Genomic DNA, 25,839 nt, shown 5'->3' with positions numbered 1-25,839 from the left:
ATTTTCTTTTTGTGTATTTTTGGGGCTTTTTTAGGTGGCAAATTGAAGCCTTTGAAGCAAGCCAAATCTGAAAAGAGAGAATACGACGAGGTATTGCTATTATTTATATTGATTGAATCGATCTACTATGTAAAACAAAAGAAAAAGATCTTTGCATACTGCGGATTATTATAATATTTTTTGTTGGTTCGATTGATATATTACTTTTTCTCAAGATTTAGTTTCCTGTTAATACCATGGCACTGTTTTTTAAATTTGTATCCTGTTTAATTGTATTGATATTAGTAAAGTTGCTAGAATTTCGATCTAGAATTGAAAACAAATCATGTTTAACTTCTGGAACTTGTGCTGGTATCTTGTGAATTGCAATCTGTTCTAGATTAAATTCAATTAATTTTGCTGATATTAGGGGCAAAATTATGCAAAAATTTTTAGATTAAGTTCTATGTATTCATGGTCTACTTTTTCCTGTGCTGAGATTGTGTCTTCCCAAAGAATCAAGGTGGCATAATTTGGAGGCATTTTCCTAATCCCAATTCGTTTGTTATTGTGCAGCACGATTTGGCAAACATTCAGAAAAAGAAGGAAGAAGAGAAGGTGAGTTATCGGTTTTGTGACTCATCCAATTTTGTGTTTCCCTTTAGCGCCTTTCTCTTTGTAAGGATGTTCTGTGAATCACCAATCTGATATATTATTTGTGGTGAGCAGGCACTTAAAGAGCTGAGAGCGAAGGCACAACAGAAGGGGTCATTTGGTGGTACTGGCCTGAAGAAGAGTGGGAAGAAATGAGGGTCTAGAACCCAAACTGAAATAGATAATATTGAGTCTTGTGTTATGATCACAACTTATATTATGATGACATATCTTTCGTTTTAGTGTGATGTCTAGAACATCTATTGGGATGATTTGATGGTCTAGTTTCATGCTGAATTTGCTACAAACCTTGTGTTCAATGTTATTATGTCAAGCATAAATAAATTTAAGTTCTACTGTTGTGCTTTAGCCGGTGTGTTAAATTTTTTTTTATTAATTGTGGTTTGCTAATGCCTGGAATTGGCTTTGGTTTGCCCAATAATTGTATTGGACATCCGATTCCTTTCGTACCCCGGTACAGTCTGTCCTTGCCTTTTCCTAGTTCTTGCATGGTGGATTTTCATCTTGATAGGTGCTGATTTTATTGTTGATGGATGAAGTTAAGATTTTAATTCAATAGCATTACAAATTTGGTCACATACTATAAGTAGCATATATATATATATATATATGGTACTTCGAATATGGTTCGAAATTAGCATATTTCTGGTGCTAATTTATCAGTGGTGAAATGTGAAACTGTCACGTGAGTATTTAGCTCGCTCGCTTTCATTTCAATCTATTAAATGAACCAAAATGGTGAATTGATCAAACTTTCTTTGGTATTAAGAATGCCATGTATTTTGGAGAATAATTCCATGACTAATGATGCTAAATGCCATGGTTCATTCACTGTTAACCGAAAAATTGAACTTCTTGTCTACCTATGACCGTTTTAGTACCTTAATTATTTTGTTGGAAAACGTTGAATCCTTTCCACGGTACTCCAACCATTGTCCATTTTCGGGTCAACTTTGTTCTCACTAGTCGTCTTCAAAAATAATCAGAAGCATTTCTAGGTGTGACCTATATAATTAAATTCGGTAAAAGCCTCGGGATCTGACAGCGAGAATAGCAGTTCCACACATTCAGAGAGCCAAATTGTGAGGAATAAGAATTAACAAACATTAAAACTTTATACCACCAAAACAGAAACCATATCTAATCTTCTTTATCTAACAAAACTGGCTACAGAATCATACAACCCCAAATTTTCAAAGTGCATTTATCAACCCGAGAACAGCTAAACCACGCTCAGCCTTCTGCATCAGCGTCTATATGCTTGGATATCGGCAGTACCAGCTTATATCAAGTCAAAGCAAAATTTTAAGGTGATCAAAGAACTTGAATTTCTCCATTATTGCTTCTCTGGGTTTTCGGGTTCTTCTACCTTTTCAGGGTCTTCTTCTTCTTCCTCTTTCTTTTCTTCCTCTTCCTCTTCTTCCTCAGGAGGATCGGCTGGCATTGGTATAGGTAATGGTGTTTTCATTGGGCTGAATTGGGGAAAAATATCAGGTCTTCGCCCAGGTTTGGGCCTCTCCCATTCCTTCCACATTAAAGCAATGCATACAAGATAATCAGAAACTGCATGGGTGAATAAAATGCCTAAATGCAACTAAATCTGTCTGTAGAACATGAAATGCATTCATATAAAGTGCATCAAAACAGCACATTAATTTGATTAGAAATTTCAGAAAGAGGAAAGCATAGGGAATCCCAATTAAAGGGCCTTACCTTGTGATGGTTATGTTACAATTATACTTCTCATTTCCAAAATATAGCAGGCCTAGATACTTGTATTTGCCCCTAGTTCCAAGTCATTACACAAGTTTCCTGACAGCCTATCTCTAAACAATATCATGTGTCGTATTTTAAAACCCTGCCAATATGTTGCTATAAACTAACAACAAGAGAGATAGAGACCAACCATAGTGCAATATAGCTAGTCTTCAATTTCCCTGAGTCCTTTGGTCCTATGCAAGAGGCACAAGTAACTAATGATTCCAAAGTAACTAATCATTCCAGTGTTGGTCCCAATGGATATGGAGTAAGGGAAGTGAAAAACCTAGCTATCAGTTGGCAAGATTTTTGAGCACCTTCAACATATAAGCAATGTGCTCAGTGATCTTCAAGACTTGCCAACTTTCCAGAACAAGCTCCGCACCATAAAGTAAACCAAGGTGCGATAAAGATAACAAAGAAGTTCTAGAATTTATGCCTTTTCAGTTTTCCCATGTTTACAATAATGAAAATATGCAACAAACCTCTATAAAGGAGATCTTGTATGATTTTATACCTGTTAAGCTTAAGATTTGGAATCTGGACAATGAACCAGACACAGGCATTTTTTAAGCAAGTCCTCAACAGCCATATCATTGACTGGCACGCCAGAGTTACGTTTTTACTTTGTGATTGAGCATTGAGCAATCACACAAGCTCTCAGTGCACAATCATTACAGAATTTGTTGTCATGTACCATTGAACTCCTTCAGCAATGCATAAGCTAGAGAATGCAACTTAAATGTATGAAACTACATAACAGTCATTGAATCAGCATAACTCAACAATGATGAGGCAACAGATTGCCATTATGAATTCAATGCAAGAAAATGAAAAAGAAGATCTTTGATTATTAATAACCACAAGGGGTATAAGAAATGCAATCAGATTATACTTACAATCATTGGCTCACATGTTGGAACATGCACCAAAGATAGCAAACCACTGTCATGAACAAAAATAGAAACATAGCTATTGCATTGCACCCTCCATTATAACAAAGAAGAAGGTGTCCAACACATTAAGCGGCCTCTTCATTGAATTCTCAAGCACACCTATCTAACCTCACATAGTGCTAAATATGATAAAAATTCTATATATGTTTACGAAAAAACACCATGAAATTAGTACATTTCAAACTGTCCATCAACCTATGAGACATTGAGATTTCAGCATCAAGCTTCAAAATTGTTTGAAGAGCTCGTAATATAAAAAATTGCTATGACCAAACTACGGCACAACTTCTAAGACCTTTTAATCGGACATTAGTTCCTCAATTTAGATACACAATTAGGCCTTAAAAACCAGGGACCCTAGCTATTTTCTTGCTACTAAAAGACACCAATGTCTTCTTCTTAAACAGAAATACAAAGTACCCACTTTCAAAAAGAAATATTAACAAATATATATCTAACTAAAAATGCCTAAATTCAGTGAAATTTTCCATGCATAAGAACCGTAAAAACCTCCATTTAAAAAATAAATTTTCCATCTTTTGCAATAAAAAAATTTCACTTCAGCAGAAACCCAGAAAACCTTAACTGTCCTCACATCATTCAGCACCCATTACCAAATAACCAAAGAAAACGCCTTACTAAAAGAAAGTTCTAAAGAATCAAAGAAGAGAGAGAGAGAGAGAGAGAGAGAGAGATTTTGGTAAGACTTACAATGGGGAAATCGAGAGGAGAGCGGCGAGTCATTTTCTCTTCCTCGGGAGCCATGCAAACAACATGTCTCTTCCCTACGTTGTAGCTCGTACGAGGAATTATCGTTATCGGATTTCGACGAAAAGCCGGCGACGGCCCGAGATATGAAGAGCGAAAATTATGTGTCTGATGTTGAAATTTAATACTAGAGCTTGAAGTCGAAGTCGAAGTCGAAGTAGAACTATTGGAAGACGGAAACGATGAGGAAAGACTCAAAGGGAGTTTAGTCAGTGTAGCTGTTGTTAGCAACGCCATCACGGTGTTGCCGCTCTTATCACCGTCACTCCTTTCTAGTTTTTCAAGGTTTTGTTGAATTTGTTTTAACAGAAGCCGACTTCGGGTAGGAATATGAATGGGAGATACGTTGGGTTTTGGGATTTAGAGTTTAGACCCAATAACAAGCCCATTGGCCATTCACATTGGATTGTGGAAATCAAAAGGATTAGAGGATCATAAACATCGTTCGGTTTCGCAGAATTATTTAAAAATTTAAATAAAATTTTATTTTTTATTGTAGACATTTTTATACAAATTTAATAAAAAATAAAAATTTTTGTAAATTTTTTAATAATTCAAAATCTTTTTAAAATATTATTTCAATCTTGAATGATAATGATAGTACGATGAAGTATTTATCTTTGATATTTATGGAAGAGTATGACAATAAAAAATTATTCATAAAATGAAAATTTATTTGAATATGGTATGATTACTATGTTTATTAAAATGCATCATAATCTACCATGATCTTTGAATAAATATAATATAGCTCTATCCTTTTTATTTTACTACATAATAATAATATAAGAAAGTTTGGATATGGTATGTGGCTATAACTTGTCCGATCTGATTGCATCACATGCTTTATTTAATTCTATAATATGATGCTATGAGACAGATGCTTTAGAATTCCAAATAGGTACTCGACTAAGGAGATTTGTGATCTTATCAAGTAGAAGCACTGGGTTGTGTTTCATCTTTCTTTCTCTCGTGACTAAGGCATTTAGCAGTCAGCAGAAGTTTTGAGGAAACTTTGCCCTGCTACAAAGTCATCAACTCCTGCATTGCAAGCTCCACCGGATCAAAGGACAAAATCCAGAACTAGTTGAGAACCAAGCAACATCCTGAGACAGTTCCACGTATTTGTCACATGTTTTTCAACATGGCCTGTTTCTAAGGTGGCCCACTTCTGCTGGTGTTTTCCGTGGGTGGCCTCCCTACCACATCCAATCAAGAAATCTCCTCCAACAAATGGAGCTTAAGGCATCCTTCCTTCCCTAACAGTCGTGTACAAACTGCTTGCAAGTTGCAACAACCTCACCTTATGGTCATCCTTTCCATGCAATTCCTAGGTCATTCATCATATCCAAGTCATTGGTTGATTATACCTTGTATACAGCGCAGGCAACTGGATTTGCATGACCCAATTTTAAATTGGCCGATAGTCTATCCGTTTATCAATTATAAACACCGAATAAATAAATAAAGATCAGCAATCATCTGGGCAAAAATTGGGTTGTGTCATTCCTCCACTGAAGCCAATTTTCATTGGGATGAGGAAGTGAACACTAACGCAAAACCAAATGCACCAAAGGACCAGGGGTGCAGGGGAAGTTCACGTGTAGAAACCTTGTTGGGCCACGTGGGAAGCTGCTAATGGTGACCTGAAAAGAGGAAGTTGGCCGTTTCCTCCTCCTGGACACTACCAACAAAATAGCAACTGGTGACATTTGTTTCGGTGCTCCTATTTTTGTAAGAGTATACAAACAAGAAAAACTGGGTCTCTGCAGACTTCCGGTTCCCGAGTCTTTTGTTTTTCTCTCTTTCTTTCTTTCTTGGTGTTGCTTTTTCTCCCCTCTTTGGAAGGGAAGAAACTAAAAGATTGTGTTGGAAGTGAGGTGCACCATTAGGATTATCAGGTCATTTTTTGTTTTCCTTGTTTACAAAGAAAAGGAACTCCAGTTTTATCAAGTCTGGGAGAGATAACACACAGGGAGACAGAGAACCTTGTTTTTTGTTTTCATTTTTCATTTGCAAGAAATCAGATAAAAGGTTGAGGGACAGAAAAGGTGCTTTAGGTATATCGCCTTTTTATGTCTAGAAAGTCTATATTCTTTGTATGTTAAGTTGTTACCTAGGCATGTTCTTTGATCTCTCAAGCTTAGAGAGACTTGATAAGCTTTTTCTTAAGGAAGGAAGGATAAAAATCTGTTTCTAGTTTGAGCAGGGAAGGAGGGAGAAGATTCAGAGCCGTGCAAGAAAAAAAGACTACAGCTGTCCTGTTCATGCTGCTTGTGTATAAAAGAAGGAAACAGAGACAGAGTTGGGAGTTCCGGACATAAACAAGAAACCTTCATATTTCTGTTGTGTCTGGAGAATGAGATTTGGAGCATAATGGACTTCTGGCCAGAGTTTCTTGCAAGTAGCTGGGGAAGAGAATTTATGGCCGGAGGGCTTGGTGGCATGGCTGGTATCATCTCTGGTTATCCACTCGACACCCTCAGAATCCGGCAACAAAGCTCAAATTCAGGTTCCGCCCTTAGCATCCTGCGCCGGGTTGTCGCGACGGAAGGACCTGGTGCACTCTATAGAGGCATGGGTGCACCATTGGCATCAGTCACCTTTCAGGTTCCTTTCTCATCTGTTCATTTTCTATTTATGTCCCAGAGGTTCAATCAATATTTTCAATCTAAGGTTTTGTTTATGTGGATCACAAGTTAGCTGTGAATTTTTTGATGCTTTGAGTTGAAGATATCTTACTGTAGTAAAATTTGTTCAAAAGTGCATTTAAGTGGATCACATGGAGGGTTCTTAGAACCTTATCAGGAGCTTGCTGATGAAATGTTCTTAACCAAGTGAACTCATCAATCTTGTTTGGTTCCTGGTTTTTTATGTTTATTGAAGCTGGTGCTTTGGAAAAGTATTTTGGCTTATTAGAGATTTTGTTGCTTTCACTGGTGTCACAGTGCTTTTCGGTATTAATCACGTTCTATTAAAAATGGGGGTTGGTGACTTGGTTTTCTTTTTTTTTTTATGTATATATTTGGTAAAGTCATTGTCCAGGAATTTGGCCTGATATGGTGCCTCTAGTTTATCAATGTTACAATATCTGATAATATTCCTTTTCTTTTCCTGATGATGTTTTCCAGTCACGCTTATGTATTAGGATGTACATCCTGCTGAAAAATTATGATAAGAATTTGGCTGTATTCTTTTGTTTTAATAAGGATTTTGATTTTGCTGAGACCTGACCTCACCTTCTTTCCTCCATAGTCCATACCTTGCGCTTGATCCTATATTTTTATTATAATAAGGTAGATATCATCAATTAAGTGGTACATTCTTTTCTCTAAGAAAAAGGGTTACTTTGCCTACAAGAACTGATCTCTGCAAGAAATCACTCAGGGACAGAGTCCTATTTGATCAACCCAAAAGAAAAAAGAGAGAGAAAACAGAAAAGAATTCACAGATGAAAGTTTTCCTCTCTAAATCATCTTAAAATCACCTAGGTCAACTTCAACAGCAATGATAGCATTCCCGATGGGTGCTTGTGCCCTGCTGCTCCCATTAAAGAGTTTAGAAAGGTGAGGTTATAAGTTCATTTTAGGAAGCTATTTTATACCTTGTTTACCTGTAATGCTTAGCCATTCCACATAAGAGAACACTGGAAAGATATTACAGGCACATTCTTGCTTGGTTTGCAGTAATTTTATCTAAGCTATCTTGCATGCAACAATGTGCATTATGGACATTCAAAATATAGCTCCTTTGAGTGTATATTGGACTGCTCAAACGTACCATTAAGCTCAGGTTGCACAGCCCTAGAAGGGTGACCTCACAAGCGTGTAGGTCTTCAATAATTTTTGACAATTGGATCTCATTTTGATTTTGCATTTTTCTTTTGTTTCCGTGCTGACAGAAAGATTTGCACATTGCAGAATGCTATGGTTTTCCAGATATATGCTATTCTTTCACGAGCATTTGACTCATCTGTTTCATCCACTGACCCTCCTGCCTACAAAGGTGTTGCTCTGGCAGGAGTTGGAACTGGGGCCCTACAGAGCATAATGCTCTCTCCAGTAGAACTAGTAAAAATCCGCCTCCAATTGCAGAATACCAGCTATCCAACTCTCCAATTGCCCAGAGCCCATACAGGGCCAGTTGGTGTTGCTAAAAGCATACTGAAAACAGAAGGCTTAAGGGGACTATACCGGGGTTTTACCATCACTGTCCTTAGAGATGCACCTGCTCATGGCTTCTACTTTTGGACGTATGAGTATATGCGAGAACAGCTTCATCCAGGGTGCAGAAAGAGTGGCCAAGAGAGTCTGAGAACAATGCTGATAGCAGGAGGTTTAGCAGGGGTTGCTAGCTGGATTTGCTGCTATCCCTTAGATGTTGTAAAGACCAGAGTGCAGGCTCAGTCACCATCCTCCCCACAAAAGTACAATGGTATCATTGATTGCCTCCAGAAAAGTGTAAAACACGACGGATTTGGCGTCCTATGGCGAGGACTAGGAACTGCTGTTGCTAGAGCTTTTGTAGTGAATGGGGCTATATTTTCTGCTTACGAGATTGCATTGAGGTGTTTATTCAACAATGGAAACATTCAGACAGAGAACACAATCGAGAATAATCTGGACAATACTTAAAGAGGATCAAAGATATAGACCATGTAATGGTAATTCAATCACAACTTATTTATAGCTTATAAGAGCAGGCTAAGATTCAGGTATAATATCACATGATATTGAAGGACTGCTAGATTCTGGATATAAATGTTTCCAAAAAGAGAAACAATTGAAAAAATTGAAGTTATTCTGTCTTCGCTGTCAGCAGCTGGGAAGACTGTACATCGCAACTTCAAAGTCTAGACAAGCATTGATCTGATCAGGTTTAAGACATTGTGCCACGAGAAATAAAGTACCTCCATGGAAAAAGTCATGAGATTAATTAACCAATTGATTCTACATTATTCCATCAGCATTATACAATCAGATACAATGGAGAAACAGATTCTATGTCCAACAATAAACAATAAGGACCTTGTTCAATGCATTATACACATTCCACTAGCTTCTGTCCTTTCCTTCCGCACCATCTAGCTCGATCAGCCAGTGCATACCATGTCAGTTCATTTGCCTTGGCATTATCCAGGCCCCAGCTGATCTACCCTAGTGCATATAATGGCCCAACACATGTTAAAAATTACTGACCCCACATGCACCTCTCACACTCTCTCGCGTCATTTGCGCCACATCAATAGGAACCCGTCTGCTTCCAGAATCGATCCAACAGGGATCCATCCTCTATATTTTGTGCTACTAGCTCAGGAGGCACCGCCATCTTTGACTGCAAACCTCTTATCCTTATTCATATTTTTATATACCAACCTGGACATGCTCCATCTTATCAATTTATCACATTCATGACTCATCTGTTATCATCATCAAATTTGAGTTCACTCTCTTTAACTTAGTCTACACCAACTGCTTCTGGTAATTGCACATACTCTTGTCATTGTAACTCATCAGATTTGCTTAACTAGAGATGAATCAGCCATGCATGGTGCCCCAGAGTGAACAGCTTCGCACATGATCCTGCCTCTTCAGCAAAGCCCGGCAGTGATGACTAGAATTTTTGCACTGCAACTCCTTTACGCTGCAAGTTTATAGATTGGTGAATCAGAATGAAGCAACAGGGAAAAGAGAGTGAAGATGAGATTAAGTTTTCTTGGTTGTTACCTTTTTCCATTGGCCATCTACATAAACATTGATTAAAGGAACAAGGAAAGAAGGTATTGTTTTGTGAATTCTACAAGTTTCAGAGAAACTATAAACAGGATCAACCAACAAGTATAGAGAGACGAAGTAGAAAAGCCTGGAGTATAGTATTGGCTTGAGACACTTGGATCCAATGTTCATTTATATAAATAGAAACAAGAAAGCACATCTACATGATCTTATTTGTTAGACCGGCATCCTCAAAAACTCATATACTTCAAAATGAGATGTTCCCAGCATGCTTGTGCAATATTTACGCATGTTATTTAGATAAATGACATCCAAACATCTATTTAGAAATGCTGATAAATATGATGAATATTGAGTTACTTGTGCAACCATAAATGCGAAATAGCAACCGTGTGAAAGAAAAAAAGGCCACAAAAAAATAAACGACTTTCAAAATCTGATCCATAATTGTAGCAGCTATACTGGATGAATCTCTTTGAAGACATTAGCATGCATCATTTGCATTGAAGAAAAAAAATCTACCAGGCAATGGTAACTATGAATGAAGCACAGAGAAAGGCTATGGACTAATTAACAATGGTCTGTACTCTGTTGCTTCAGTTATAGGATCAAAACTGAATTTGGCAACTTGAAGCCCTGTGAAGCAATAGCCGTGTGATTTTTGTTCACAACAACAGGTTCCTACCAGTAATGCAATTCTACCAATAAACACACAACTAATATTACAGTTGTGATTCTCCTCTATATTAGCTCAGAGATGTTAATCTGCAAAAGTTTAAAAGAAAAAAAGAGCCATAATCGAAGGTACAAAACAGAGAGCAAACATCCTATCATGTTAGCCTAGGAGGAAAGGAAAGAATGCTTAATTACACAAAACACCAAAACTTCTTGATCAAGGAACTCAACAGTATGGCGACACTGGGAATCTGTAATCACTAGATAGCAAACAACCACTGAATCAATCTTATCCAAAAAAAAGTTATTAATTACATAAACAGTTAGACAGACTGATTGACCAACTTATTCTATTTCATTTCTGTATTATATTGTCAAAGAGTTGAACATACAAAATACAGCATATCCTAATCATCAACATTAGCAAAACTAAAACAACAACAGCCGTGAGAAAACGCCAGATTCATATTCTCAACAACGACCACCACAACAACGACCACCAAAACGACCACCAAAAAGAAGATACATAACTTGATCAAGCCCCTCCCTCTCCAAACTGTTCCATCCTCTCCTCACTAACATTAAGCCCTGCCATCTCCTCCTCTAATCCACAGCTATTCTCAACCAAAACATGAGGATCATTATAATGCCTAACAGCCTCTACAATCCCCCGAACACGCTTATACGGATCAGAACAGTTATCAAACACTTCTGATCCCACAAAAACACCATCACACCCTAACTGCATCATCAACGCAGCATCCGCAGGAGTCACAATCCCACCAGCGGCAAAATGCACCACTGGCAGCCTCCCCATTTGCTTAGTTTGAGCAACCAAATCATAAGGGGCAGCAATTTTCTTGGAAAACGCGAAAACTTCATCTTCATCCATGTTATTTAAAACCCTAATCTCACCTATCACAGACCTGACATTCTTAACCGTTTCAGCAATGTTACCAGTGCCTAACAAATCCCCTTGTGTTCTAATCATGGCAGCTCCTTCCCTCACTCTCCTCAACGCTTCGCCGAGGTTTTTGCAGCCGCAAACAAAAGGGCATCTAAAATTATGCTTGTTAATAAAATTATCTTCGTCAGCTATAGCTAAAACCTCGCTTTCGTCGATGTAATCAACTCCGACTCGTTCGAGTATTTGGGCTTCGACAAAATGGCCGATGCGGGAACGAGCAATGACAGGGACTGAAACAGCGCGTTTAATTTGTTTGATGAGAGAAGGTTCTGGCATGCGTGAAATGCCTTGGCAATTGGGTTCGGTTAGAACTAAACAACAGGCGCCTGCTTCTTCGGCGATTTTGGCTTGGCTGAGTGTTGAGACTTGGAGAATGGCGCCGCCGCGGAGCATTTGAGCCATGGCCACTTTGATTGAGAAGGAGTTTTTCTTAGCGTCAGTGATGGCCGTGTTGTTGTAGAGTGTAACGGCTCCGTCTTCGGCCATGGCTGTCAGATGGTTGTCGATTTGCTTCAATGGAGGAAGCCGTAGCGTTTTACGTTTCCCTGATTTTGAGTTTGCAAATTGATTAAGGGATGGGCGATGGGAGGGTATAAAAGAGGCGCTAGCTGGTGGTGTTGGGTTGTTTCCAGAAGCTTCAATGAAGGTTCAAAGGCGTGGGTTTACTTAGTCGGTGGGAAAGCAAATGTGTAGAAGCTTCCCTCCCAGCTCTGGTTCCACGTTGAAGCGTCCAGACAAGACTATTTTATTTATGTAATTTATGTATTCATGTAATAATAATTATTAATATTAAATATAAAAATTGTACATAAAGATAAATAGATAATAATTTAATCAAATATTTCATTGATAATTATTTTTTCAGTTGGAATAGAATTGTCTTAAATTATTTTAAAAATTGCACATTTAAATATTTGAGTAAATGTTGATGCAAAGAGTTGGGAAAATTTAAAGGGATAAAAAATAAAATATTTCAAAATAACCAACAAATATCATTTATGTTATACTAAAATTTTGCCAACGTGTTGCTATGGGATAAAATTTTTTTATTTGAATAATTTCAAACTTTTAAAATATTGATTTTTTTTAGATATCATAAAATAATTTATTATATAGCTTTATTTTTTGTTTTATTGATCATAATATAGTTGATATAATCAATTAAGCTTTCTAAGAGTTTATTTTTGGATATAACTAATTGAATAAAATGCAATGTAAATGATCAAAATTAGCATTTAACTATTTTGTTTAGTAATAGGTTTGTGTATTTTCTTGTTAAAGAGTTGGTTTCTAATCTTCAAAGTAAAAAAGTTAAGCATGTATGCATCATATCACTATTCATAAGGTAAGTATACTATATATAAATATAAATATTTCAATTTTTTTAAATTTATTATTTAATATTCTTTAATTTTATTTAATAAATTAGTTTACTAATTTTATGTTACTCATTCTAATATAAATATAACATTTACATTTTAATTAAATAGCTTCAATTATATATTTTTAGTTTTTATTATCATGAAATTATCAGTTAATTAACGTTCTTTTTGTTTAAAAGTTCATATATGATTTTATCAATTATGTAGTAATTAAATATTCTAAATATGTTATTTTATCATATATTTATTTTATTTTATTTAGTTTATATTTTATGCCACAATTTTTTCTTTGTTTAATAAGAATATTTTCAGATCATTTTTTTCTTCCTTTCCTTTTTTTTTTTATGGTTTCCTTTAATGGATTAAAAAAAAATAAGGCCATAGGGCCTTAATTGGCTAAAAATTGTCAGCCAATTATGGTGCCTTAAGAAACTTACTTTATATCATGTAACAGATTTTATATGTGTATTTCTTTCTCTCTTTGTCCCAGTATACCTATATATATATATATATGTTTTACGTATTAATACTAACTATTTATATATATATATATATATATATTAAATAGACAGTTTTTGAAAAAAAATCCCTTTGTCTCATTCTCCCAAATCAAATCTAAATAGTCAAGTACCCATATATAAAAATAAATTTAACTTCATATTTTTATACATAAGGGTAACTTTGAAAATTTATGTTACATTTCCATTAAAATACCTCCAAACTAAACATTATAATGTAATTTTTTCAACAATCACACTTCTTATGATCATCATTTTCTCATGTTATATCAAATATTATAAAGTTATCTTTTCGGTGATCACATACCTAATAATCACATTTTTAACAAAATACCAAACATCGCCTAAGAGTAATATCATGTTTCTTTTGTCCCAAGAGAATACCTAACGCTTAGAATTTAGCGACTCCAATTTTTTATAATCCTAAAAAAGGAAGTTCTAAAATTTATGAAATGGGAGAAAGTTACTTTTTTCTGTCTATATCATATGCTCATTGAAATTGCTTATGTTAACTAGTACATATAATGAAATTATCATTGAGGCATGCATATACTTAGATATATAATTAATGACAATATTATAAAGAAATATGTACATGTTACGGATCTTGAGTTTATGGTATATTTTTGGAATTGAAAACTTGAGTTCATAGTTAATAATATCATAATATATTCAAATTTTCATGGACTGTAACAAGAATTATTTATAAATAAGATTTTTTTTATATCTTTTGAATTAAAAATGCCAATGCGTAATATTTTCAGGGTATAAATTCAATGTTTGGATTTGGTACTCTATTTTGGATAAGGAGAGATATATATAATAAACTTGAGAATTCATCATATACCAGGCCTTGGGCCGCATTGGGTTGACATTAATATGTATTAATTAGACTTCGAGCCTCACAATATTAAAGGCTTCCGTAATGAAAGAAAGAGTAAAACTGCAAGGCAGATATTACTTACTAGATGGATAGACCAATAAATAAGTGAGTGGGCCGACAGGAGTTATACATCTAGAGTGGAACCCTACAAATGTCCAATGAATGTTGGTCGCAGAGATTTATGTGAATTTGGCTATTTGAGGTATTGTTCGCCGTACGATCTAACCCTAAGTTTCGAGAATGCTCTCTTTTTTTTTTTTTTTTTTTAAAATGTACAACCTACCTCTCAATAAATTCCCACATGTTTGAACTTTTGTTTTTCTGGTATCAATGCTTATTCATTTTTCGATCAACCCAACTAAAAATTAACTCATATGAATGATACGAGTAATATTTTATATGATATTTTGTAAATTTAAATTATTGTAATATATAAAAAAATTTCTGAATTATTTAAAAATATTCAAATACACTTTAACTTTTTTATTATATTTAATTAAATTTTTATATTTTTATTTTAACTTAAATATAATTTTATGATTAACAACATGATATGATGATATATTATAATAAATAATGACATAACACATGCCTATGTAATATAACAACATAATCATATGACATCTTTTATTTTTCATATTAATGACAGATTGTATAACAAATGACAAGTGATGTTTGATTAATGATAATTAATCAACCGTTAATTATAAAAAAAATATAAAAGTTTATCTGAATGTAATAAAAAATAATTTTTTTTTAAATTTTATTAAATAGTTTGGAGATATTTGAAAATATTATATCATTTTAATTTTAAAAAGATAATGTATAATTATGTTCAAGTAGTTATATTAAAATATTTGATTTATTGATTGGTACATGAATCTTTATTTAAAAGAATAAAATTTAAATCCCTTTCATTCAATTAAAAAAAACTTATATTCAAATGAAAATACAATAAAAAAAATTTCGTTCAAGTGAAAATATAACAAAAAAAAGGTTCATATGACATATGTATGAAATTTACGTGGCCTAGTTATATCCATGGAATACCACAAAGTTGATGCTAATATTGTCCATGAATTAACTTTTTATAATTCAAAAATTAAAAGTATTTTAATTCTATTTTTCAGCAAAAAATTTAAGGGGGAAAAAAAAAAAGAAAAGGAGCTCAACTAGATGAAACGTGTCGGGGGTTTTAGAGGGATCCCTCCAGAGTGGGAGTTTTGAATGAGAAGACTCAAAAGCGCGCAAATGATTAATTCGTTGGGCCCACCATGTGGGACGGTTGCTGTTGATAGGCCCATTCCCAAAAAAAATCCAATTTAACCCCAAATTAATTACAACCCCTCCCGCTGGACCCACCCACCAGGCCCTCGATCCGTCGTCGTTCGCGTCTCCCTCCGCAGCACGTGCCGCACATGACTCGAAACTGCCTTCAAAATTCAAAAATCAAAACCAGTTCTCTCTCTTCCTCTCATTGACAGGGTCCTCTTCTTTCTTACTCTTCCTCTGAATCTTTGTCTTAAGCCAAAGCTCGAGAAAGAGAGAAGCTTCTTTCTTTTTTTAAGCAGGAAAAACCCGATTAAGATCCGATTAACTGTAAATCGGGTGATCGGCTGCATTGATTTTGTTCATTTTATTTTAAGCAAGGGACAGAGAAAAGGGAAGCTTTGGATCGAAGCATCGAAGGTTTTTTCCTTTATTGTTAGTATAAATAATTGAGAAGAGGAGGGGAGAGAGTTGGGAGATGAACGGAATGGGGGGACAGGGGCAGAGATCTGGTTCGACAGGGGTTCAGGTGCACCATCAGAGACAATACTCAGATAACTTCTTGGAAACAACGTCGAATGGGAGATGGCTTCAGTCTGCTGGTCTTCAGCATCTTCACTCTTCTAACAACTCTATTCCTCCTCTTCAGGTTCTCACATTTTTATTAATTTTTTTTAGAGTAAACTTTTTATTTTTTAACTTTGGTTCCGGATGATATGCATAAAACAACTGAAAATATCAATCTATTTTTAAAAGTGATTGCTATTTTTAGTAACAATACAATGTGTAGATGCTTTTAGATCTAATTATGTAATTTTAATTCTCGACTGTTTATTTCGCAGCTTGGAAAACTGTTAAGAAAGCCGGCTACTCGAAGTCAAAGTTTTTTTTTTTTGGGTATATTTTGAAACAAAAATTAAAGTGAAGTTTTTTAGATACCATTTTATTGGAGTACAAATGGGGTTTCGTCTTTATAGACAAATTCTTAATTTTTTTGTAGATCTAAATTCTAAGTTTTTTTTGCCAGAAAAAAAAAACGAGAAAAAGAGAATTTTAATAATTAATCTGCTAAAGTTTAATGCTCTATTGATGTTCTATTACTAAAGAAGAAAAACAATGCCAAAAAAAGAAATCAGGAAGAGAAGGTTTACATTGAAGGGTTAGTTTCTGGATCTTTATGGATCAAATGTAGTTATTATTTCAAATGCTTGATTGTGCTACTTTGTGGCTTGAATTGAGAGCAGGATTATGCCTTTTATGGTGGTGGCGTTGGAGGAGGAGGACACGGGTCTAGAATGTATAGAAATGTGCAGAGGGGTTTTAATACGGGGAATGACTTTTTCACGGAGCCTACAACTCCTCCAGTTAGTTCACGGCCGTCAAGCCAGAGGAAGAATGGTGAAGACTCCCCCAGTGAGTTCAGTCCTGGTCTTCTAGATCTGCATTCTTTTGATACGGAGCTCCTGCCTGAGGTTGGTCACTCAACATTTCTTTTAAGAGTCGTGATCTTTTAGTGAGTGTAGATTTTACGTGCACTATGTGTGCTTAAGGGCATGTGTGTGTGATATGCACTCTGAGTTCATAGTCCAATTGGTGAAAGAGTAGCCGTTGTTGGCTTACATTTTATCTATGCAAGTTCTATTTCTGTCCATCAAACATGAAGCAGCAATAAACATAAATGATATTTGTACTTTTATTTTCCTAAGAGCATGCAGGTTAAAAGTTTTGAGATTCAATTGTATGAGCATTTGGACCAGTGGATATCGCACTAAATGACATAAAATGTGTTGCATCTGCTTTGGATAGACCTATTTTTGCTTTCACCAAGGCATGGGAAACTGATACATTCATATCAGGAGTAGTGTAATTTTTCATGCTTAGTTATGGGAATGCTTTTTGTCTATTGGTGACAGATGCCGGTTCCCAACCTGTATGATGGTCCTTCAGTCTATAATCCTGTTCGAGGTAGAAGCTTTGATGACTCTGAACCCTATATTTCAAACAACAAACAAGCAGGCAGAGCTCGTGGTGTGCCAGAGAATAGCCTCCTCAAAAGTTTTGCTTCAGACAAAGAGAAGGTCAATTCAGTTGCAAAGATCAAAGTTGTGGTATGTCTGCTTCTGATGATCTACCTTCAATTATCTCTTTTAATTTGTTCTATTTTCACCCTAAAGGAATGCAACACCAGCAAGATCAGTGGATGCTGGTTGAAGCTTGTGAATTCATGCTGAGCCACATTCATGCATGACATGCTTTGTGCAAGTAAAATAATGCTCAACATCATGTTATCTTACATGCCCTACTACTACCACTGGGCCCTAAGAGTTTCTATGGGTTTTTTTTTACTGCAGGTGCGCAAGAGACCTCTCAATAAAAAGGAGTTAGCAAAGAATGAGGAAGATATTATAGAAACACTATCCAATTCCCTAGTAGTGCATGAGACCAAACTTAAGGTAACAAAAAAAAATTTTTATCCTTTATAAGCTCCACATTATACCATACTACAAGGGTGAAATAAGAACATAGGGATCCAAAATGACCCAAAGAATCTCCAATGGGTGTATCCCAATTTGATGCCCCAAATAAATGTGAATGGGGAATAATGGCATGCAGTTTTCACATTTAATTATTTTAAGCAGTTACATACAGCAATCAGCAATCTCATAGGAGGTTCAATTATATTTTCAGAGGTTCTGTGTCTAATGATTATTAGTCTTTCTTGCAAAAAACATTATGTGTTAGTCATGCAAAAAGTAGCAGCATTTATGTTGTTTTCATTTATTGCTTGGCTTTTGACACACTTCAATTACTCATATAAACATTTTTGAGTATCAATTTATCCTCATAACACATTGTTTGATGCATTTAATTCCTGACATTTTGTAGGTTGACCTAACAGAATACGTGGAGAAGCATGAATTTGTTTTTGATGCAGTGCTGAATGAGGAGGTCTCAAATGATGAGGTGAGTAGATGATATAAATTTATTAGTGGATAAAGGAAGAATATATTACAAGACATGGATTCCTAGAATGATTTTTTCACAGCCTATATTGGTCTCATTTATATTCTGTAGGTCTATCGTGAGACTGTGGAGCCCATAGTTCCTATAATTTTTCAGCGCACGAAAGCAACTTGTTTTGCCTATGGTCAAACAGGTGAATAGCTGCCACCAAAATCTTGGATAGTACTATGATGAAGTTGATTTTGCACGAGCCAAAATTTGAATTTATTCATTTTAGTGAAATTTTTGTATGATATTAAATTGTTCTGAATATGATTTCTCTGTATTTTTTCTGCACAATCATGTTGGTCATTTGCAAGACAAACGAGTTATCATTATGGTTGGTAATTGGCTTTTTTTTTGCCCCCTTAATCTGCCTAAATTTGGCAAGGTTGAAGGATGCCTTTGTTGTGTTTTACTGCAAAATTTTCATGTTGGACACTAAAATTTATCTGCTTCATCAAGTTATTTCATATTTTTGAATTACAACTTCTAAGCCGTCTGGCACTTATAGGTCTTTCTCTTGTTCAGGAAGCGGAAAAACCTATACTATGAAGCCACTTCCCCTTAAAGCTTCTCGTGATATCTTGAGGTTGATGCACCACACATACAGGAACCAAGGATTTCAGTTGTTTGTGAGCTTCTTTGAGATATATGGAGGAAAATTATTTGATCTCCTCAGTGATAGGAAGTAAGTTGTTATAAGCTTTCTCCTTTCTAGTCAGTGCTATTAGTTTCTAAATTCATTGAAAACCGCTCCTTCTCTGCACAGAAAACTTTGCATGCGAGAGGATGGTAAGCAGCAAGTTTGCATTGTGGGTCTGCAAGAGTACAGAGTATCAGATGTAGAGACTATTAAGGAGCTTATTGAGAAAGGAAATGCCACAAGAAGTACTGGTACCACAGGTGCAAATGAGGAATCCTCCCGTTCTCATGCCATACTTCAGCTTGCTATTAAGAGATCTGTTGATGGCAATGAATCAAAGCCTCCCCGTGTTGTTGGCAAGCTTTCCTTTATAGATCTTGCTGGAAGTGAACGAGGTGCAGATACCACAGATAATGATAAGCAAACAAGGTACAATGCATTCTTTCAATCGCAAAATGGTATGACCATCGATGTAGAGCAGATTAGTTGCAGGGCTTGATATTTTGATGCATTACTGGAGGCAAGAGTTGAGAATAAAGAAGAAATGTTTTTAGCATCTGATATAAAAGTTAGATTGCAATGCATTGTAACTGGATAAATGCAGCTAAATTTGTCTAACTGACTAAAAATATCAGAGACAAAGAAGTTACGCCAAATAGTCCAGAATTTCTTGATCACTTCCAAGTCATGTACGTGTCTTAGCCGCCTAGGCCTCTTAATTAGTTTTACGTAATTATTTATTATAAAGTCAAACATTTCAAAGTACGATGGTGTTTAAGAAGTCTAAACACACCCAGAATTGATATTTTTGCAGATGAAATTTGGTTCCAATTCATGATGTTCAGTTCTAGCATTCCAAATATTTTTCTTCAAGTGGGACAACTTTAGATGTGTACTTAATTAATTGTCGTGGATGTGCTTGTTTAATTTAGGCATTTCTATTTGTTATGCAGAATGGAAGGTGCCGAGATCAACAAGAGCTTGTTAGCTTTGAAGGAGTGCATAAGAGCTCTTGACAATGATCAGGGTCACATTCCTTTCAGAGGCAGTAAACTTACAGAGGTTCTAAGGGACTCATTTATGGGCAATTCACGTACTGTTATGATATCTTGCATTTCACCAAGCTCTGGGTCATGTGAACACACTTTGAACACCTTAAGATATGCTGATAGGTGAATAAGATATATTTGATTTAAAAATTGCTTCAGCATCTGTTTTAAAGTTATTCTGCTGTTGCTTTTGGTTGCTTTTTCCTTTCATGTATTTGACTTCTATCCAATGTAAAACTACATCCAGGGTGAAGAGCCTTTCAAAAGGGGGAAATCCTAAGAAGGATGTATTATCTTCAACATTAAACCTGAAAGAATCAACTGCTCTGCCCTTATCTTCAGTTTTACCAACTGCATCGACTTTTGAGGATGATATTAATGATACATGGCCTGACCAAAATGAAAGAGATGATTTTGATGCATCAGAAGATTCCTATGAGCCGGAGAAAGTGATGTGGAAGAAAAATGTGAAGCCAGATCAATACAGTTTCTCTACTTCAGAGGACAAGTTATGGAAGCCTAACGGTCAGACCAAATGGAAGGAACCACTCAGAACTGATTTTAAGCATTCAAAATCAGATGATGATTTGAATGCCCTCCTGCAGGTAATTTTGCAAGATAATGACTATTGTTAGAGACATGAAAAGCAATTTGTTTATATTTTAAAAGCTCGTGCATTGCTTTTACCCAGGAAGAGGAGGATCTTGTAAATGCTCATAGAAAACAAGTGGAGGAGACTATGAATATTGTCAAAGAGGTAAACAATTAGATCAGTTCATTTTTAAGTTGTTTTTCACCCTGCTGGAATCTGAGTTCTGAACACATTGTTTTCCTCATTGGTTTGCTATTACGTAATTTATAAAGCAGTACTTATCTTTCTTATTATGTTGTTAGAGCTGCTGCTTGCATGATTTGGAGGAATATCTGTTCATAGGGTTGTACATCTGTTGAAGTTTTATTAAATGTGCATTTAAAATTTGCAGGAGATGAACCTGCTGGTTGAAGCAGACAAACCTGGAAACCAGCTGGACGATTATATATCGAGATTGAATGCTATTCTTTCTCAGAAGGCTGCTGGCATTATGCAGTTACAAACTCGTTTGGCTCATTTTCAGAAGCTCTTAAAGGAGCATAATGTTTTAGTATCTTCTTCTGGCTATTAATCACTTATCAGGGTACAGAAAGAAGTCAAAACTATTAATTTGGCTTCTCCCAGGAATACATTGCAAGATTGGCCTAAGCATGGGTTTGGTGAGGCCTTTCTTTTGGTGATTTTTAAGGAAATATATTTGAAACTTGGTTTCGCGGCAGTTTGCCGGATGATCCACCAGCAATCGTGTAGCCGCCATTGATGCAGGGTGATTAAAACCCTGCCCTGTTTCTTTTCCATAATGCTATTCTTTTTTTTTTTATTCTTATTTTCTTTTTCTTCAACAAGAAATAGCCAATAGGCAAACGGAAGTAATGGATTTACATGCTTTTTGGCATGCTATTGTAAAGTTCTGCAGTGATATTGTAATTTGATTCATTATTCGAATATGTGTCAGACGATTTAGTCCATGTTTTCGTTTCATTTATATTTCTTTATCATGCTGTTCCTCCTGAATGAATGATAATTATTATGAGATCAACGGCTATGATCGTAACACCAACAAAGTGACGTGGAATAGTCTTAACGGCCTTTCAGTTAAAAAGGGTATTTTCGTCATTTCAATCAGTACCCTTTCCCGCCATTTCGATGGTCTCCCCCGTGGTCGTGATAACCCATTTAAGGAGGAAAGCCAGAAGAGAAACAAAGAAAGAAGAGCAGAGAAAACAAAAGAAAGAAAACCAAAGAAGATGCCAAGGTCATTCTCTGAGCCAGCTACAATGAGAACACTGAGCTTTTTCATAGTCCTTTTGTGCGTTTGGATATCTTTCAGGATGACGAATCGCTCCAACCATTTTTCCTTCTCCTTTTCGTCTTCTTTTTCATTGAATTCCAATTCGAATTCCTTCTGGATATTTCAAGATATACTGTTGGATAGCGAGGCTCTGGAAGACGGTCAGGCTCCTGCTCGGTCACTCGAGTATGATTTCTATCGGGAAACTTGCCCTGAGGCTGATAAGGTCATCCGAGCCAAGGTTCATCAACTCTTCAAGATCAAGGCTTCTTTGGCTCCTGCTCTCCTTCGCCTTGCTTTCCATGATTGCTTCATTGAGGTTGCCATCTTTTTTCTTCATGTTTTATTTTCTGTTGGCGTTTTTAAGATTAGGTTTCTCATTTCTTAGTGATTTTCTTTTTCTGTCTGGCTTCTGTTGTTTCTTGATCTTTCCACTGCTTATTTCATTTGCATGTTTAAATGCTTCGCTTCGTTGCATCTCAACTCTCCAGCTTCCGTTAGCCTTTCTAGAAATCTTTTGAACCCAAAATCATGTTTTTGAGGAAGCTTTTCGTTAGATATGTTGTTATTTCTGTGATTTTAATTGTTGATACTTTTGGGAATTCTTTCTTCTTTAATTTTTGCCTGCAATTCTCTGTTTCTTGTTTCTATCGAGAAACTTGAGCTCCTATTACGTATTTTCATCACTTTTTCTTGGGATTTTGTTCTTCTTCCTGTCTAATTCGGTCTGGTTCAACTATGGAATCACCAAAAAAAAAAAAAAACCAAACCGGGCAGGGATGTGATGCTTCTATCTTGTTGGATGCTGTTGAAGGGATGGATTCGGAGAAAGATTCTCCTCCTAATGAAAGCTTGAAGGGTTTTGATGTAATCGACATAATCAAGTCAGATGTTGAACAAGTGTGCCCTGGTGTTGTTTCCTGTGCTGACATTCTTGTTTTGGCAGCTAGAGAAGCTGCTCTTCTGGTAAATTCCTATGAAGCTAGGATTTTTTAGTTTCTCCTGTTTCATTTGTGCTTATTTTTAATCTTTTGATGCCAGGCTGGTGGCCCATTCTATCCACTCAATACTGGTAGGAGAGACAGCACTGCCGCTTTCTCTGATAGTGCCACAAACGAGCTTCCTTCACCGCATGCTGATCTGTCTGAAACCCTTGCGTCCTTTTCGTCAAGGGGATTTGATGAAAGAGAGACTGTCGCTCTCTTAGGTATGAATCTTTTTCCTCTGATTTTTTCTTCTTTGGTTTCTGTGTGCTTGCTTTATCGTTGGTTTGGATTCTACTATTTGTTAGGTGTCAAACAACAGTACATGAAAGTAAAAAGGAACTAAAATTTGATTATGCAGTTTCTAGATTTAGGGTCCTGAGAGAATAACATCTCTATTCAACTGCGAGCTTACTTCTTTTGTGCATATTCTAGCCTGGTACTTCCCTGCTTTGTTTCGGTTCAGAACAAGTCTGTCTGCACTTGTATCTACATTTTCCTTGATTACATCACTTCCTATAGATACCTTAATTTATCCATTATCTCTGCTTTGTTTCAAAAATCATACATGTTTGTGTTTCGTAGATTAATGCTAACAAAATCACTGATGAATGATTTATGTGTCCATGGTAACATTTGTTGTGTTTTTTTATGAGGTTTTTGCTAATGCGCTAGTTGTTGTGTGATGGAAACTGCTGTTATACTTCTTCTGTTGTGGCAGTTGATTCTTCTTGCAGAAGAAATGTATTCTCTGAGATGTATACAATAATTTGATTCTCTCTATTTCACTTGCAGGTGCTCATAGCATTGGAGTGATCCACTGCAAATTTTTTCAAAACCGTCTGTATAACTTTGGTGGGACTGATGAGCCTGATCCAACTCTTGATTCTGAAATTCTCAAGAAAATGAGATCAAAATGTCCCAAGAACCACTCATCAACATCACCAGCAGCATCACCTTTTTCGGATGGTTCACCAATGCAAACACCTCTGTCACCTCCACTTTACGACTCACTGTCATCAGCGGTAGCCCCATCAACTTCCTTTGACAAATTGTTATCTTCTTCACCTAAGGATCAAGGAACGGTGATGACCTATGAGGGAACTGGAGCAGACTTTGGCACCGTGTACTATCGCAGTCTTCTACAGGGTAAAGGAATCCTCTATGCTGATCAGCAGCTAATGGCAGGGGAAGAAACTGGACTATGGGTTAGAGCATATGCTTCGGATGCCTCCTTGTACCAGCGAGACTTTGCCCTAGCAATGATGAAGCTCTCAAATCTCCACGTTTTGACAGCGCCCAGAGGTCAGATCCGGCTCAATTGTTCAAGGGTGGCATAATGGAGAGAGACAGTGAGGACCAGCATGGTTTGTTAGACAAATTTTTGAGTAGTTTGGTGCTTTTGTTCTTTTAACAACTTTATCTTAACCCCTTATAGTTACAATCAATGAACTAGTTTAAATGTTGGGTGCTTTAGTGGGGTTTTTCTAGTTATATCCTCATTGTAACATCAGATTACAGGAAATGACTGTTGATTGAGGTTCATAGAACATAAGTGGAATAGATTTTCTAAAGAACTTAGTCTAAATGACGACCTTAATTACTGGTTTTTTCATTCTGCCAAAACTTAAAAAAAACACTCTAACCATGCAGTGTGTAATGCAGGAGTCTCAACTGATGCAAAGGGCCTCATTGAAAGTAAAAGCCATGCGTGTGTGAAAAGGGAACATCCGCATTCTCATTATGCCAGAAGGCACAAATTATCACCAATGGTTCACATAGTCAATCTTTGTGCTTCATCGAAAGCACATTTATTCAAAGAAAGATCTGATAATATATGAATAACATGCAATGCAAATATACAATACTGAAATCTTGGTATGAAACTTCCATGCTTTATTGGTAACAATGCACTCTCAAGCAAACTATAACAATCAAAGAGAAATAGAACAGTAAGCTGAAGTAGCAGAAGAGCGCAGGCATACACACAAAACATAAGAATTTAGGATAAGAAAACAGATTCATATGCACAGGAAAAGGTGCAAGAGACATGAAACTACAACCTAATTGATCTGAATCTTCGCTTTGAACTGTTGACGCTGGCAGAGGCCTGTGGAACGCAGAACTCTGAGTGCATGTCCGTGAAGAACCTGTCGACAATAGAAAGGTACACTGGACTTTTAAGCCGAGAATAATAATGGAGTGCCTCTTCTACATCCAATACATGTTCCATATCGCCAACATCCATCATCTCTAAGTCCTTCATCTTTTGTGCTAATGCATAACCTCCTCCATTTCTCTTGTAATAATACTGTTCCTCTCCCTTAATCAATTGTGAACTTCCCACTTTCTTTATCTCCTCTTTTCCTCCATTTTGTTTTTCGTTCTTTACAAGATTCTTATCTGCAAAGTCCATGGAGCTTCCACTATATGCATCTTCTTCCCTCATTTGCCCTTTCAATGTCATGGCATCGTTCTGCTCTCTCACCTTTGCCTCCTCAAGACAGACTTCCCAATCGTTAGAAAAGTCAGTGTAGAATTGATCTTTTCGGTGCTTTTTTCTGCTGCCACCAGTGCAAGAGAAGGGGTCTAGGACTAGGAGGGGTGGTTTGGATAGCTTTTGGTATCCTACAAAGCAGAGAGATTTAAGGTTCTCAACTGTTTTGTGAAAGAAGTTCTTGGACTTTTGAATGGAGTCCATCAGCAGCAT

General features: G+C 36.2%; 6 protein-coding genes across 6 annotated transcripts; 3 read left to right on the top strand and 3 right to left on the bottom strand.

The window, feature by feature from the left end:
• Positions 1 to 1,744: 1,744 nt before the first annotated feature.
• Positions 1,745 to 4,488, bottom strand: LOC110427431 (uncharacterized). The gene is made up of 2 exons (XM_021442957.2): positions 4,080 to 4,488; positions 1,745 to 2,179 (listed from the first exon to the last, which is right to left on the bottom strand). Exons 1-2 carry the CDS (start codon positions 4,371 to 4,373, stop codon positions 1,991 to 1,993), a joined length of 483 nt encoding a protein of 160 aa, XP_021298632.1. The 5' UTR covers positions 4,374 to 4,488; the 3' UTR covers positions 1,745 to 1,990.
• Positions 4,489 to 5,373: 885 nt separating this feature from the next.
• On the top strand, positions 5,374 to 11,045 carry BAC2 (Mitochondrial substrate carrier family protein). Its single transcript, XM_021442889.2, has 2 exons — positions 5,374 to 6,746; positions 8,057 to 11,045. Exons 1-2 carry the CDS (start codon positions 6,513 to 6,515, stop codon positions 8,768 to 8,770), a joined length of 948 nt encoding a protein of 315 aa, XP_021298564.1. The 5' UTR covers positions 5,374 to 6,512; the 3' UTR covers positions 8,771 to 11,045.
• Positions 10,883 to 12,174, bottom strand: PDX1.2 (pyridoxine biosynthesis 1.2). The gene has a single exon (XM_021442891.2). The coding sequence runs from the start codon at positions 11,997 to 11,999 to the stop codon at positions 11,082 to 11,084; it is 918 nt and encodes a 305-aa protein (XP_021298566.2). The 5' UTR covers positions 12,000 to 12,174; the 3' UTR covers positions 10,883 to 11,081.
• Positions 12,175 to 15,775: 3,601 nt separating this feature from the next.
• Positions 15,776 to 21,823, top strand: LOC110427416 (ATP binding microtubule motor family protein). The gene is made up of 12 exons (XM_021442930.1): positions 15,776 to 16,214; positions 16,810 to 17,037; positions 17,479 to 17,673; positions 17,917 to 18,018; positions 18,452 to 18,529; positions 18,641 to 18,722; positions 19,100 to 19,259; positions 19,341 to 19,643; positions 20,168 to 20,386; positions 20,511 to 20,868; positions 20,955 to 21,020; positions 21,247 to 21,823. The coding sequence occupies exons 1-12, from the start codon at positions 16,044 to 16,046 to the stop codon at positions 21,424 to 21,426; spliced, it is 2,142 nt and encodes a 713-aa protein (XP_021298605.1). The 5' UTR covers positions 15,776 to 16,043; the 3' UTR covers positions 21,427 to 21,823.
• Positions 21,824 to 21,846: 23 nt separating this feature from the next.
• On the top strand, positions 21,847 to 24,801 carry LOC110427417 (putative Peroxidase 48). The gene is made up of 4 exons (XM_021442931.1): positions 21,847 to 22,465; positions 22,924 to 23,112; positions 23,188 to 23,353; positions 23,925 to 24,801. The coding sequence occupies exons 1-4, from the start codon at positions 21,869 to 21,871 to the stop codon at positions 24,467 to 24,469; spliced, it is 1,497 nt and encodes a 498-aa protein (XP_021298606.1). The 5' UTR covers positions 21,847 to 21,868; the 3' UTR covers positions 24,470 to 24,801.
• A 153-nt stretch (positions 24,802 to 24,954) lies between these two features.
• Positions 24,955 to 25,839, bottom strand: LOC110427516 (LOW protein: ATP-dependent RNA helicase-like protein). Its single transcript, XM_021443069.2, has one exon. The coding sequence runs from the start codon at positions 25,837 to 25,839 to the stop codon at positions 25,186 to 25,188; it is 654 nt and encodes a 217-aa protein (XP_021298744.1). The 3' UTR covers positions 24,955 to 25,185.

The sequence above is a fragment of the Theobroma umbraticum genome, unplaced genomic scaffold, assembly GCF_002168275.2.
Source record: "Theobroma umbraticum cultivar Fairchild unplaced genomic scaffold, ASM216827v3 scaffold_34.0, whole genome shotgun sequence".
Lineage (NCBI taxonomy): Eukaryota > Viridiplantae > Streptophyta > Magnoliopsida > Malvales > Malvaceae > Theobroma > Theobroma umbraticum.
The sequence above is the reverse complement of the archived record's forward strand: the minus strand, read 5'-3'. Positions and strand labels throughout refer to the sequence as shown.

Bases quoted from the DNA above. Each gene is read 5' to 3' on its own strand.
- LOC110427431 (XM_021442957.2), bottom strand. From the start codon at position 4,373: ATGGCGTTGCTAACAACAGCTACACTGACTAAACTCCCTTTGAGTCTT. The intron at 2,180-4,079 runs GTAAGTCTTACC...TTAATGTGGAAG, and splicing joins CTCCTCTCGATTTCCCCATT to GAATGGGAGAGGCCCAAACC.
- BAC2 (XM_021442889.2), top strand. From the start codon at position 6,513: ATGGACTTCTGGCCAGAGTTTCTTGCAAGTAGCTGGGGAAGAGAATTT. The intron at 6,747-8,056 runs GTTCCTTTCTCA...TGCACATTGCAG, and splicing joins TGGCATCAGTCACCTTTCAG to AATGCTATGGTTTTCCAGAT.
- PDX1.2 (XM_021442891.2), bottom strand. From the start codon at position 11,999: ATGGCCGAAGACGGAGCCGTTACACTCTACAACAACACGGCCATCACT.
- LOC110427416 (XM_021442930.1), top strand. From the start codon at position 16,044: ATGAACGGAATGGGGGGACAGGGGCAGAGATCTGGTTCGACAGGGGTT. The intron at 16,215-16,809 runs GTTCTCACATTT...AATTGAGAGCAG, and splicing joins ACTCTATTCCTCCTCTTCAG to GATTATGCCTTTTATGGTGG. The intron at 20,869-20,954 runs GTAATTTTGCAA...GCTTTTACCCAG, and splicing joins ATTTGAATGCCCTCCTGCAG to GAAGAGGAGGATCTTGTAAA.
- LOC110427417 (XM_021442931.1), top strand. From the start codon at position 21,869: ATGAATGATAATTATTATGAGATCAACGGCTATGATCGTAACACCAAC. The intron at 22,466-22,923 runs GTTGCCATCTTT...CAAACCGGGCAG, and splicing joins TCCATGATTGCTTCATTGAG to GGATGTGATGCTTCTATCTT. The intron at 23,113-23,187 runs GTAAATTCCTAT...TTTTGATGCCAG, and splicing joins CTAGAGAAGCTGCTCTTCTG to GCTGGTGGCCCATTCTATCC.
- LOC110427516 (XM_021443069.2), bottom strand. From the start codon at position 25,839: ATGCTGCTGATGGACTCCATTCAAAAGTCCAAGAACTTCTTTCACAAA.